Source organism: Cuculus canorus, chromosome 1, assembly GCF_017976375.1.
Source record: "Cuculus canorus isolate bCucCan1 chromosome 1, bCucCan1.pri, whole genome shotgun sequence".
Lineage (NCBI taxonomy): Eukaryota > Metazoa > Chordata > Aves > Cuculiformes > Cuculidae > Cuculus > Cuculus canorus.
This window is the reverse complement of record NC_071401.1, coordinates 156,585,426-156,598,258: the sequence shown is the minus strand read 5'-3', so window position 1 is coordinate 156,598,258 and position 12,833 is coordinate 156,585,426. Positions and strand designations below refer to the sequence as shown.

Genomic DNA, 12,833 nt, shown 5'->3' with positions numbered 1-12,833 from the left:
ATTATGGAATATGGGGGGCAAAAGATTGAGATGATGAAAGTGAAGGGAATTGAATGAATTCTCTACAGTTCTGTTTGCAGAATGAAAAGATGAAAGAAGTCCTGCTAGGAGATATTCTTTGCTAATCTGTGAATGACTGGGGAGAAAAAAGATTTTAAAGCTCTGTGATGTTCTAATTTGTTTGCTATTGTCTAAAACTTTGTCTAAAACTTAATTTTCTTTTAAAGCAGATGCCAAGAAACAGAACCAGACACCTGTGACAGGATTGAGCATATCCACCCAGCCCTTGTCTCGGTCCTTGCAGCCTATGCAGCCAAACCCTGTGCAGCCAGCAGGTGTGCCAACAAGTGGACCTTCCCAAACCACCATACATGTATTACCTACAGGTAGCTTCATTTTACACCATTATGGGAATGCAGTGACTGCTTTTTTTTTTTTTCTTTCCTTAAACTAGGCTTGTGTGTGTTCTACATTGCACTCATCTTTTCACTTGAATGATCAGAATGTTTGAGTCACTTTTTGGTCATCCACTCTAATCAGTTTCCCGTAACTCTTTTTTTAAAACTGATGAAGTGAAAGGGAAGGATAGCCCAGTTGGTTGAATTCGGGATCAAATTAATTCCATGGAGAGGAAGAAATCCTGCTATGAATGGTCATTGAAATTACTATTGCTTGTAAAAATGAAGGAGAAACCTGTAGCAGTTGCATTGTTGAAGTAATGGTGGGGAGAAGAAACATAAAACCATTAGCAGCATCACTCCTGGCTCTGTTCAGCTGCACTTGGCAGTTAATCCTTTTGGCAGAGTGAATGGCAAGGCTGACAATGAAATTCCATTCCTAGTTACTTTATCTGCAGTGTGTTTTGGGTTGGTAAATCCTCCTATTTTTCTTTATTTTACTTTCTTCTGTAGATGATTGGTGAAATTGTCTTTATGACTGATGTGTTCTACAGACTCTTTGGTGTTGGGTTTTATATTTTCCACAGCTGTGCTTATACTTAGCACTTTTTTTTTCCAGTGGTGAGGATTATGCTTTATCTTTTATGTTTGGAATTTGTCTATATATTTGCATTATTCTTTAAAGTGAAAACTACTATTTCTTTAGGCTGTTTTCTCTATTGCATTGTCAAAAGCAGATAAAATTTCACAGAGACAGTTTTTATTTTTCATGGCTCAGATGAGTCAGTTTTCCAAAGGAGTTTTGTACTCTGGAATAAGCGTATCACCTTAATGCTGTGGAATTCCATTCTAGGTTGAGGTTTCTGTCTTTTTTCCAGCTCCGACAACAGTGAATGTAACTCATCGACCAGTGACTCAAACTGCTGCAAAACTTCCTATACCAAGAGCCCCTGCTAACCATCAGGTGGTCTACACAACTCTTCCTGCACCACCAGCTCAGAATCCTGTAAGAGGAGCTGTTGTGCCAAGCCCAGGTTTAAGGCCAGTCAACCCACAAACTGGAGGTAGGGGATGCTTTCTTCCATGCACATTTTACAACAACACAGCTCAATATGTTCTACCTGATGGATATGGTGGGGTGTTTTGTTTTGCCTTTGTTGCTTATTTTTTTTTTACAGTACTAGTCCTAATTTTAGAGGTTAGGGTTTTATTCCAACTTGCAGACTCGAGAAAATCTCAGGTTATTAAGGAATCATTCCCCCTGCAGCTATGTGAATGAGAAAAAAAAACCAGATGCAAGTCATCACAGGTCTAAGATCACATCCTAACTCTGCCAATTAAGCATCTCTGGATGATATGCCCAATACTTTACATCCAACCTGAACTTTTCCATGATTCTGTTAGAGGTAGTTCTGTTACTCTGGCTTGTAAAGTCTGTGTATTATACAGTACTACTGTGTGACAAGCTAGTTAAGACATAAGAAAATGATGGTTCCTCCATAGCATTGTGGCACCCTGTACCTCAGGACAAGGAAGCCACATGGTTAGCCAGACTACATGTAAGACCAGTTTAGTTAGAATACCGATTCAAAGTTTCATATTTGGTAAAGAGGTTTCACGTATCGGTAACAAAAAACCAATCATGTTTCTTGATCCCTTTCAGCTCTCATGAGTTTTCATCTTTTAACCCATTGTACATTTTTTATTCTTTGTTATACAACTTGCGGAAATGCTACTGTTGATGTGTATTAGTTGAATGCTTCAGAAGTAATCTGAATCCCAAAGCGATGTAGTTTTTATCTTGTTACCTAAGCTTCCTGTATGTCCCACACTTTCATTCTGTCCACTTTACAGGCATAAGTAAAAGTTCTCTTTCACTTCTACAGCTTCAGGGATGGAAGGTGGTTTCATTGTGCAGGACGTCATCAACCTGCAGGCGGTTTGAGGAGAGTGTGTCGCTTTGAAATTTGATGTCATCCAACCAAACCAAGGAGTTGGTCGTCCACTGTTCTGTTAAGCTGATTTTAAGTATTGAATACTCAAAAGTATGCACTGTGCTTCTTATAGGTATGACAGTACGAATGCCTCAAACAGCCGCATATGTTGTGAACAATGGATTAACTCTTGCACCTGGAGCACCTCAGCTTACAGTGCATCATCGACCACCACCACAAGTGCATGCTGTGAGTAATCATGTTGAAATTACTTAATGCAATTTATAGGCTTGTCACTGCATTAACGTCTTTCAGATTGCTTCATAGTGTGAAGTACAGAATACTGAAATGCCTTGTAGACACTTTTCAGGCAGTTTGCGTGTATAGCACCACGCTATCACCTAGAGCAACTTCTGCCAAGAATGGTAAAAGCTGTTCAGTCTGTTAGCTTACCCCAGAGTTCTCCGGATCACCAGTAGCACATGCTGAAAAATGGTGCATTAATTGCCTGCAGATGACTTGTGCAGTTGGTGGTACAGATGAGGTGTCAGCTTAGTCCACTGCGTGGAGTGTTCTGGGTAACATGGGAGCAACATCTCAAATGCGGATTACCTCAAAGTCAAGAGCTAGTCCACTGAGCTAGTCGAGACTGCCTGCTTAGTCTTGACAAAGGGCACAGTGTTCAGTCCATCACCTCTTGGGTAAGAAGCAAATTGGATATAGGGAAATAACAGTGGCAGTGATCATCTGTGTACCGCTACGGATTTATATGTGAATAATAAGAACTTACATCGTCCTTGGTCCCACCCCTTCGTAACCTTTGCTATTGATCTCTTGCCCACTGCACAGAGGACTTAGTTGTGATGACTGGGTCATTTGCTTGGGGAGTGAAGAATTAAAGCCTCCTTCCACTGCTGTAGACTCTGACCTTTCCTGTATTGCTGTTATATTGCTTAGGAGCCGCCACGCCCTATACATCCTGCGCCACTCCCAGAGGCACCACAGCCACCACGTCTGCCCCCTGAAGCTGCCAACACTTCTCCACCTCAAAAGCCACAGCTGAAGCTGGCACGGGTACAGAGCCAGAATGGTATTGTGCTGTCGTGGAGTGTCATGGAGGTGGACCGGAGCTGTGCCACTGTGGACAGTTACCATCTCTATGCGTATCACGAGGACCCGAGTGCCACTATGCCCTCCCAGTGGAAGAAGATCGGGGAAGTAAAGGCCCTCCCGCTACCTATGGCATGCACTCTTACGCAGTTTGTGTCTGGCAGCAAATACTATTTTGCGGTCCGGGCCAAGGACATCTATGGACGTTTTGGACCCTTCTGTGACCCCCAGTCCACAGATGTGATCTCTTCCCAGAGCAGTTAAACTAGAGATGTGGAGTTTTTCAACCTGTCCTACTACCAAGAATTACCCCAGTTTTGGGGAGTTGATCCCATGCATGAAATTCACTTTTAAATCCAGTCTGCAGGATCATTTTAGACAGTTGTGTGATACACTACATACATTCAGAACCAAAAAAAATAAAGTGTCACCTGCAGCAAGAGAGCCTGTTTTTTCTGGATAGCTCAAGTCATGGGCCATTTGAAAATTTCATTTTCCTTTCCATGACAGCTGTTCTACCTAGATACCTACCTACCTGTTATACAATGGCACCCTGGATGCCTGGGATTCTGCTTCAGAGTCGGAACAAAATAATAAATTACAGTTTGTCTGAAGCAACACGTACACATCTGTAATATCTGTCAAGGCACTAACGTGAGGGCGGGAACAGATTTGCCTTTTAGCCCCTTCACACTGTGAGCAGGCTGTGAGAGGAAGGGCAATTCAAGGTTTCACTTTTGTACTGGAAGATTGAGTGGTCTGGTCCTGTTTTACAAACTGTAATCAGCTCTCTAAGCGGGGGGAAGGGAACTTGAGTCTGGCCAGGGAACCAGTATGTGTATAAATTTGGAGGTGGTAGAAAAAAATAAGTCACCCCACTACCTCCTACTGCTCCTAAATAAGAATGCTCCCCTACTTTCACCGTCCTCCCACACTCACACTGGGAGTATTCCCAGGTCAGAAATTAAACGATATTGTAGGGACTGCATTCACAACTCTAGCTCAGATAATTTCTCTGTCCCTCTCTTCATACATCCAGCCCTATTTTTTTAAATTTATTTTGTGCCTTAAAGAATAAATGTAGCCAGATACCTTGTGGTGTTCTTTTATTTGCTTGAAGTTATTTTTCCCCTTTCCAGCCCTTCATTACTGCTTCTCATTTTCCTGGCTTGCAGCAATTATTTTTTCTGTGAAGACCAGAGAGTGTAACATCTGTTGATGTTGGATTTGTTTTTATCTGCAGTATCATTCAACACTTTCCTCACTGTAATTCTTGAGTAGTTGTTTTTGTCCTGTCAAGAATATTAGAATATACAGACAGTATTTTCCACCAGAGCCTTTCCCTGTTCTTTTGGGAAAGCTGTATGCTGCAATTCAGCCAAAGAAGAAACCTCTGTGGTGTGACACCATGAAAGCTTCTAGCTGTTTGCGCTCAGTTTGGATGTGAAGTTAGTACAAGAAGATACTAAGTTGGCTTCCCAGTCCTGTTCTCTGTCTCAGTCACCTGTCTGCTTCTGCAGAAAGGTAACACACCCAAAGCTGTTTAGAAACAACTTTAGACGCTGGCCTAAAACTTGTGAGCAATTGCAAATGTTGATTGATGCTTCTGAGCTGAGAAAAGAAATCGGTCATCTGCCCTACTGTTGTTGACATGTTAAACTTGCTTTTTTTGCAGAATCAAATTGTAATGTCCTTAGACAAGAAAATATATGTAAGGTTTTTATTTTGACACTTGTCAGAACAAGGACAGCAGTCTCGTTCCTGCCCAGTAGAACCAAACAAAGAGTTTAGAAGGGAGTTGGGTTTTTTTCCTAATCCAGTAGCAAAGCTGTAAAAGATTCCATTTGTTAACGTCAGTGCTCTGTTTCTTAAAACCAACATTTGTAAAGGTAAAGCAAGGTTGAAAAAGGCCAGGAAAGAATAAATCTCAAAACGTAGCTGGTGAAGTATGCTATGAAATTACGGGTTCTTTAGTTGTGTTCCCTTTGAGAACTTCCATCAGTTAAATAAACTCCATTGAAGACTTTCATCTATCCTATTTCACTACACTCCTTCATGTAACTGGGATTGTCGCTTCTGTCAGGTGGGTAATGGATATTTTCTGTATGGAAATTTGCTTTTGAAGTACAGCAGTTCTGTTGATTTGGGGGAGCAAAAATTCTGTTGAAATGCAAGTATCATGAGAGAAGGTTCACAGAATCTCATGTATGAAAGATGTGTAACATTTCCTTTGGATAACAGTTGTCCTTGTACTACTGGTGCCAATAATGCCTTGGATTTTTCTATGTTTAATTAAATGGTTTTTCTGCCTATTTCAAAGAATAATTACTTAGTTACACATTTAGTCTACTTATGGAAAATTGGGTCCCTATAAAGCCAGTTCTGTAGCAGAGGTTAGAGCAGTTCACTCCAGTTGATGGCTGTCAAGTCCTCCTTGGGCAATGTTTTTCATTGTGTCTTCGAGGTGGCACCAAAGGGCCATGGGTTATATCAGTACAATGAGGTTTTATAATTCAAAAATGGAAATAAATGTTAGAATACAACCTGGAACTTAACGTTGCTCATTTAATTGTGATTCCAGCCCAAACTATGCATAAGCTTTTCTATGGTTTGTCGCAGCTGTTCTCAGCTTTGTCTTGCTTGGGATAAGCAGGGGGTGAGAGTCCTGTGTTAATTTTTTTTTTTCTTTTCTCCAGTGGAGGTATTAGGGATGGTCCAGTGTTGTGTTTGGAGGTTTTCCGGACTGTATCTTTAGAGGAAGAAGACTCATCTTTAATAACCAAAGAAAGGTGTAAAAACTGGCTTAGACTGGGTCTTAATAGACCCATTGCTGCTGGTATGGCAGAGTGCAGTTGGTGTTTTGTGAACAAATTAAATAAACCTAGCTATCGTTTGTTGGCTGAAGCCATCGCAGCTTGGGGGAAAGCTGATTTCTCCTTTGTTTCATCCCAGCAGAGCTGTCAAAGGTCCAATTTCAAGATTTTAAGCAAGTAGTGGTGGCAATGTGATAAAACACAGCTTGACTTTCAGATGCCTAGCTTGGTTTGGACACCTGAAAGGTAGCTGGTCTTCAAATAACAGACACGAAGAGAGAACTATGCCGTATCTATGAAATCATTTTCATGGTGGAGCAGATCTCTGCAGTGAGTATTTGCCCCTTATGCTAACTAACAGGACTGTTACTTGATTACCTGCAGCACTTTTCCCTGTGTTGTGGGGTGGCTGGTTATTCTATTATCCTTTACCTCCCAGGAACAATAAAACTACTGAGAAACTAAATTTCCAGTTTGTTTCAACAAACATGCAGAACTTACTGATTTCATTCAATAGACTTTATTTGAAGATATTACCAAAGTATCTGGGAACATTCAGTACAGGTCTGTTAACGCTGTACTTCTAGACTGGGCTCTTCATAAAAGTATTTGTTGCTGGAGGCTTCCACTTTAAAATATGCTTAAAATCTCTATATTGCTTTCAAGTGAAAGGGTCGGTTTCAGTTTCTCCTTCACACTTCGTGCAAGTTTTTTTCCATCTCAGTAGCCTGGTATAATGTGGTTACTGTGTTAGTGTTTTGCTGTTGCCATTGGATATGTGACTTTTCAGCAGTACCACCTTGGATCTAGTTCCCCACTTTTTAGCAAACACAGTACTAAATCTACAGCTGTGTTTTCCATCCTCATTTACTTTCTGGTGGGTTTTAGGTTTGGTTTGTTTTCTCTGTGCAATACAAAGGCATCTGGATGTCCAGGTTGAATTGAGTTAGTTCAGTTTCTGGTTGGAGAGGACCCCTGCTGTGGAGCGCTGATAGTAAAACGTCTTTCCTTTCAACTTCATTCAACATAGTTACAGCCTCACCAGCCTCCTTTATTTCTGTATATGTCTTTAAAAAAGTTATATTTTATTGAAATAACTAAACACTAGGAAGGGGGCAGACTTCAGGTATCGCATCTGTACTGTATCTGCAGTGGCAGCTTTAGAAAATGTGAGGGTGCAGAGGCAGGTTCCACTCAACCTGTATTTTCTGACCAGCTTCCTAGGAGTAGCAGGTGCTCTTAGATTTTGTTCCTTCAAATTATTTGTGCTGCCGTTGGCCTCGTTACATGACTGATCACAAGCACTGAGATGCTTGCCCAGTCCCAAGTTCTTAGCACAAGGCTGGAAATGCCCACATTGTCTTCCCTGTAAAAAATAAGGGGTCTTACCCTGCTTCCTTCGAAAACAACGGCAAAACCCCTCGTGCCTTCAGTGGGAGCATGGTTGGGCCCAATAGTAGGATCTGAGCACTGTTTTGCACTGTAACAAAAATAGTCACTTCAGCCCTTCCTTTATCCTGTTTGTCTTAAATGTCCAATAAATTAGAATCTGTATTATATGTAGGCACAGGTCAAAGGTCAAATCTGTTCCAGCTCTCCAAACAGCCATTCCCAAGTATTAGAGTATTGCATACACTGTACAAAGCCAAGCTGTGATTCTGCCTTCTTGTAAACTCTTGAGTATTTTGATTTAGTCAAAAAATATCTATCCAGACTTTTTAAATAGAATCTTGATATATTAAATATATATTTTTTTAATTTGTTGTTTTGGGTAGGGGTGGGCATCGTATGAAAACACTGGAGGGAGAGGAGTTCAAATAATGCTGAGCCAGCCCAGCCACCAAACTCGATATTCCCTTCCAAACACCTTCGGAGAGGAGAAAATAAAATAAAGGATTGCTAAGAGAAAGTGGATTAATTTTCCTTTTCATCACTTCCTAAGTACCTGTTAAAATGCATCTTTATTTCTCATTGTCATTACACAAGCTGAGCATTCTTTTTTTTCCTCTTTATACACACACACACACAGATATATATATATATAATTTGAAGTGCTGTCTTAATTTAATGGAGTATAGCTGTAAATAAGATAACTGGGCAGTAGCTGTTTGGGGAGTTCTGTTCAGCTTTAGTAATTTATTGGCTATTGGGAGTCAAATGTGCAAAATCATTTGTTAGAAAACTTGGAATCTGATTTTTTTTTTTGTTTTGCAGCTGGACTTGTAAATACAAAAAAAAATGCAGAACTGATTTAATGTCCAATTTAAACTGGGCAGTTGCAAGCTCTCCCCATTTTTGTATGTACTGTAGATTAGTGTGTGTGTCTCTCTGTTAACTGTAGTGGGGGTTTGTCTGACACGCCTGAAATTTATACTTTGAAATAAATTACTGGGTTTTTAACATTTTGAGTCATCTGTGCTTCGTTGCAGACATCTCAAGAGAGAACTCTCTCAAAAAGACCCCAGTGTGTGCTCTTCCTCTTCATAAGTGTTGCCGCCTTGCTCAAGTAATGTTCAAGCAGCAATGGTTTGGGTCTAGATCATGCCCAGAAAGTCAAGCGTGTGATGCTGCCCTCCCAGCCTTCTCACAGAAACAAAAACTGAAAACTTCTGGAAAAAAAAAAAAAAACAACTTCATTTTCCAGGCACTTTCACAAAGGAAGAAGCAGCTGTGTATCATGGACAGTACCTGAAGGGGCTACAGGACGGCTGAGGAGGGACTGTTCACAAAGGCTTGTAGTGACAGGACGAGAGGGAACAAGTATAAACTGGAGAGGGGCAGATTTAGACTAGATATAAGGAGGAATTTCTTCACAATGAGGGTGGTGAGGCACTGGCACAGGTTGCCCAGGGAAGCTGTGGCTGCTCCATCCATGGAGGTGTTCAAGGCCAGGTTGGATGGGGCCTTGGGGAGCCTGGTCTGGTGCCAGGTGTCCCTGCCCATGGCAGCAGGGTTGGAACTGGATGATCTTTAAGGTCCCTTCCAACCAAAACTATTCTATGATTCTATGACTCAGTAATCAAGCAAGTCTACACACACACACAGTTGCTTTTCAAGGGTAGAAGACAACTCTAGTTCCATGAAATATGTTGTGCAACTTAGTTAAGAACAAATAAACCGTGTTACTAGAAGGCAGTTCGTAAAAGCTGCCAAAAGACCCAACTCTGCTGCCAACTTGTAGAAAAATGAAACAAGTTCTTAAAGCTTAGAATCACTGACACATTGACCCTGAGCTAGTGCTGAGCCCATACTTCTAGGGATGTAATTAATTTGTGATGGTGGTAATTAGTTTTCCAGCACATGCTAGAACTTGCTTTGAGTCACTGACCAAAAGATGACAAATGCAATCACACTTTAAAGTCCAGAGAGTTTCTCAAGCTGCCTACTTATAATAAAGAGTATATGTCCTGGACATAGTTTAGACCATTGGCTTTATCATAAAATACAGTGTGACCACTGCTGAAGCACTGTAATTGCAGTTTGTACAGCACAAAAGAAATGAATAAGTGAACATCCAGAGCACTCTGTGTGTTTTACTGCAGGGTAGCTTTGCCATACACTACGTGGCACACCTGGAAAGACATGGTATGACCTCAGAGCAGAGGTCATACGTATGGAGCAGAATGTACACAAAGCAAAGGTAGAAAATTACAGAATGATCCGAGTTGGAAGGGACCCCCAAGGATCACTGAGTCCAACTCCTGTCCCTACACAGGACAACCCCAACATTCACCTTGTGTGTCCGAAGGTGTTGTCCAAATGTCTCTTGAATATTGTCAGTCTTGTGCCATGACTGCTTCCCTGGGGAGCTGTTCCAGTACTCCACCACCCTCTGGGTGAAGAACCTTTTCCCTAATGTCCAACCTAACCCTCCCCTGGCATCTTCCTGCCTTTCCCTTGGGTCCCATACAACCTGCAACACTGCTGTGCTGCGTGGGAGTGACAGTCAGGTAGCAAAGTGCCAACCACCAGCCACTTTGTGCTTCCAGTCTCAAACAAGCAGCTGATTCTTTGTTGTCTACTTGCTCTCAGCTCAGATCCCTGTACTGCCCTTCATGACACAGCTCCATTCCTTCTCTTAAATGGGTTTCTTAATGCCCCTTACAGCCTGTTCAATTCAATTCAGTCTGTGGCGGTGGCTCTGTAGCTGCCAGTCTCCAGTACAGGAGTTAAAAACACGACTCTCAAGGTAGTGATTAGCTGCAAACATCTGAGGGCTACACAAAAAAAAAAGTGCTTAGTTCCTATTTATTCCTTATCCAAAAAGCATCAAAATTGCTGCCCTGGAAGGCTGGAGCTGCAGTCAGTGCCCAGTGAGAGCCCACAAAGCTTACAAGCCAGGTCCTTGCTGACAGGCCATCAGGAACAACAGACAAGCCTTCATGGGCTTCACTCAAACGACACAAGGTAAGTGATTCTTGGTGTCCTGGGTTGGGTTGGGGCAGAGTTATTGTTCTTCAGCCTCTCCTAGTGACCTGCCAATGAGAGGGCAAGGAGTGCAAGGGAAGCTGGAGGAGGACACAGCCAGGACAGCTGACCCAGGCTGGCCAAGGGGGTATTCGATAACATATGATGGCATGCAAATATATTTGAACTGGGAGAGTTGACTTGGGGTGGAGATCACGGCTTGGAAAGGGGCTGGACAGCCGTTTCCAGGTGGTGAGCAATCACACTGTGCATTACTTGCTTCATCTATTATTATTATTATTATTATTATTATTATTATTATTATTGTTATTATTATTATTGTTATTATTATTATTGTTATTTCTCTTCCTTTGCTATTATATTAAACTGTCTTTATCCCATCCCACTAGTTTTACCTTTTTTCTTTTATTTTCCTCCCCCTCCCGCAGAGGCTCAGGGTGAGGAGTGAACAAGCAGCCACGTCGTGCTTATTTACTGACTGGGGCTAAACCAGGACACGAGTCAGGCAGAGCTTCCCTGCGCTTACAACTGCCAGAGCCCAACACAGGCCAGGCTGTTTGGCTGAACACTGCTCTTCACGGGCAGGGGACATCGGAAGTCCCTGGTGCCCCATTGCCCTTCACTCGGCACAGCTGTAACAGGGTAGGGAGGAAGAGCCGGGATTGCAAAACATTACACAGAGATGGTCTGTGTGCACACAGCTCGGGGCAAGGATGAGCCACACAGGGGAACAGGCCAACGCAGGGCTGAGGTCCCAGCTGCAGGCAAGCAAGTTACCTTCACTGCCAGAGAACCTCAGCGGCAAGAGCAAAGGGAGCAGGTGCTGTATTTACAAACTCTGTGGCCTCCTCCTCCCTGCCTCTGGCAGAAGGTACACGTGCAGCATGGCCCTCTCTTCTGGCTCATTAGAAGCACCAACAGAACATCACATTCATGTCCCTCTAGCAGAGGCGCAGCTGCAACTGGCATATACACCAATGTTTGCACTTACAGTGTGGCCACTTGTGTCTGGGTACCCCAGAGGAGTAATATTGGTGCTTTATCCAACAAAGAACTGCATCGCAGGGCAAAAAAGCAGCTCTGGGGTGAGTACTTAACCGTCATTTTAAACTCCCTCCTGCCCCTGCACACGGCACTGATGCTCTCTCCAGCCTCTCACGCTTACCTCCTTCTGCTCAAGCAAACAAACCACTTCTGTCTTTGCATGGATTTTCATCCTCAGCAAAGCTTTGCTGCAATTTGTGTTCTCCTTCTCCCCTTGCGGGGACTCAGTCCTCCTGTGACAGCAAATAGTTAGGGTAGAACCTCACCCATGCTGCAGTAACTCACTCCACTCTGCATCTCCAGGGGTCTGATCAAAACCTCACACTTCTAATTGTTCACCTTTGTAAGACAGGGCAGATGCTTTGCAGTTTAGCTTGGACTGCTGTTCTCTTTTACTTAATTACATTCATAACATATAGCACAGAACAGAACAGTAAATCTACTTTTGTGTAAACACAGATAACCAAGAGGAATACATAAGCCCCAGGCCTCTCAGCCACCTTCCTATCACGTTCCACCTCTGTAGCTCAGTAAGATCTCACTAAGAGACCTCTTGCACAGACACAGCTCGTTCCCTGCTGCTACACTGCAGTAGAAATTTCCAAAAAGTGGGGTAGAAATTTCCAAAAGCATGAGCTTGCTTTCCGAAACCACCAGGCACATCCCTTCACTGCCTCCTGCAGCCTGACTGCTGCGCACTGCTTTGGTGATGCAAAAGGAATCTTGCAAGTGCCACTGAAAGCCATGGCCTGTAGACAACAGGAGCGCTCATCTGCTATGGAGATCACGCAGCCTTGACTCTCTCTGGTTATAACACTCCTGGACAAGAAGCAATTTGCAGCACATCCCACAAGCACTGCTGTTAAAGAATATTAATCATTTTAGTCTGAAATACAATCAATCCAACCTTTCAGAGTTAGTTGCTTCGCACTAGGGCTGTAAAAATGAACTACAGATGAAGCTTTCTCAAAACAGAAGAGCGTGACACAGCAGAACTTGTTTAGCCTTCACAGCTGGATTTATGAAGCCTTAGGCAACAAGGTGTGAACTTTTCACCCAGATATGATCAGCTTGTGCTGAACTTTTACCGACTTACACAAAAGAAT

General features: G+C 42.6%; 1 protein-coding gene across 3 annotated transcripts in view; it reads left to right on the top strand.

Moving 5' to 3' along the window:
- The window catches only part of ATF7IP (activating transcription factor 7 interacting protein), a 102,941-nt gene extending 94,272 nt beyond the window's left edge, over positions 1–8,669 (top strand). For 2 of the 3 annotated variants that reach the window (XM_054085689.1, XM_054085672.1), the window contains exons 12-15: positions 231–386; positions 1,277–1,462; positions 2,466–2,581; positions 3,290–8,669. In XM_054085689.1, the coding sequence (XP_053941664.1) occupies positions 231–386; positions 1,277–1,462; positions 2,466–2,581; positions 3,290–3,706 (875 nt within the window). In that variant the 3' untranslated portion in view covers positions 3,707–8,669. Of the gene's footprint in view, positions 1–227; positions 387–1,276; positions 1,463–2,465; positions 2,582–3,289 lie in introns of all 3 variants that reach the window. The other variant, XM_009556594.2, reaches the window with a different exon arrangement.
- The last annotated feature ends 4,164 nt before the right edge of the window (positions 8,670–12,833 follow it).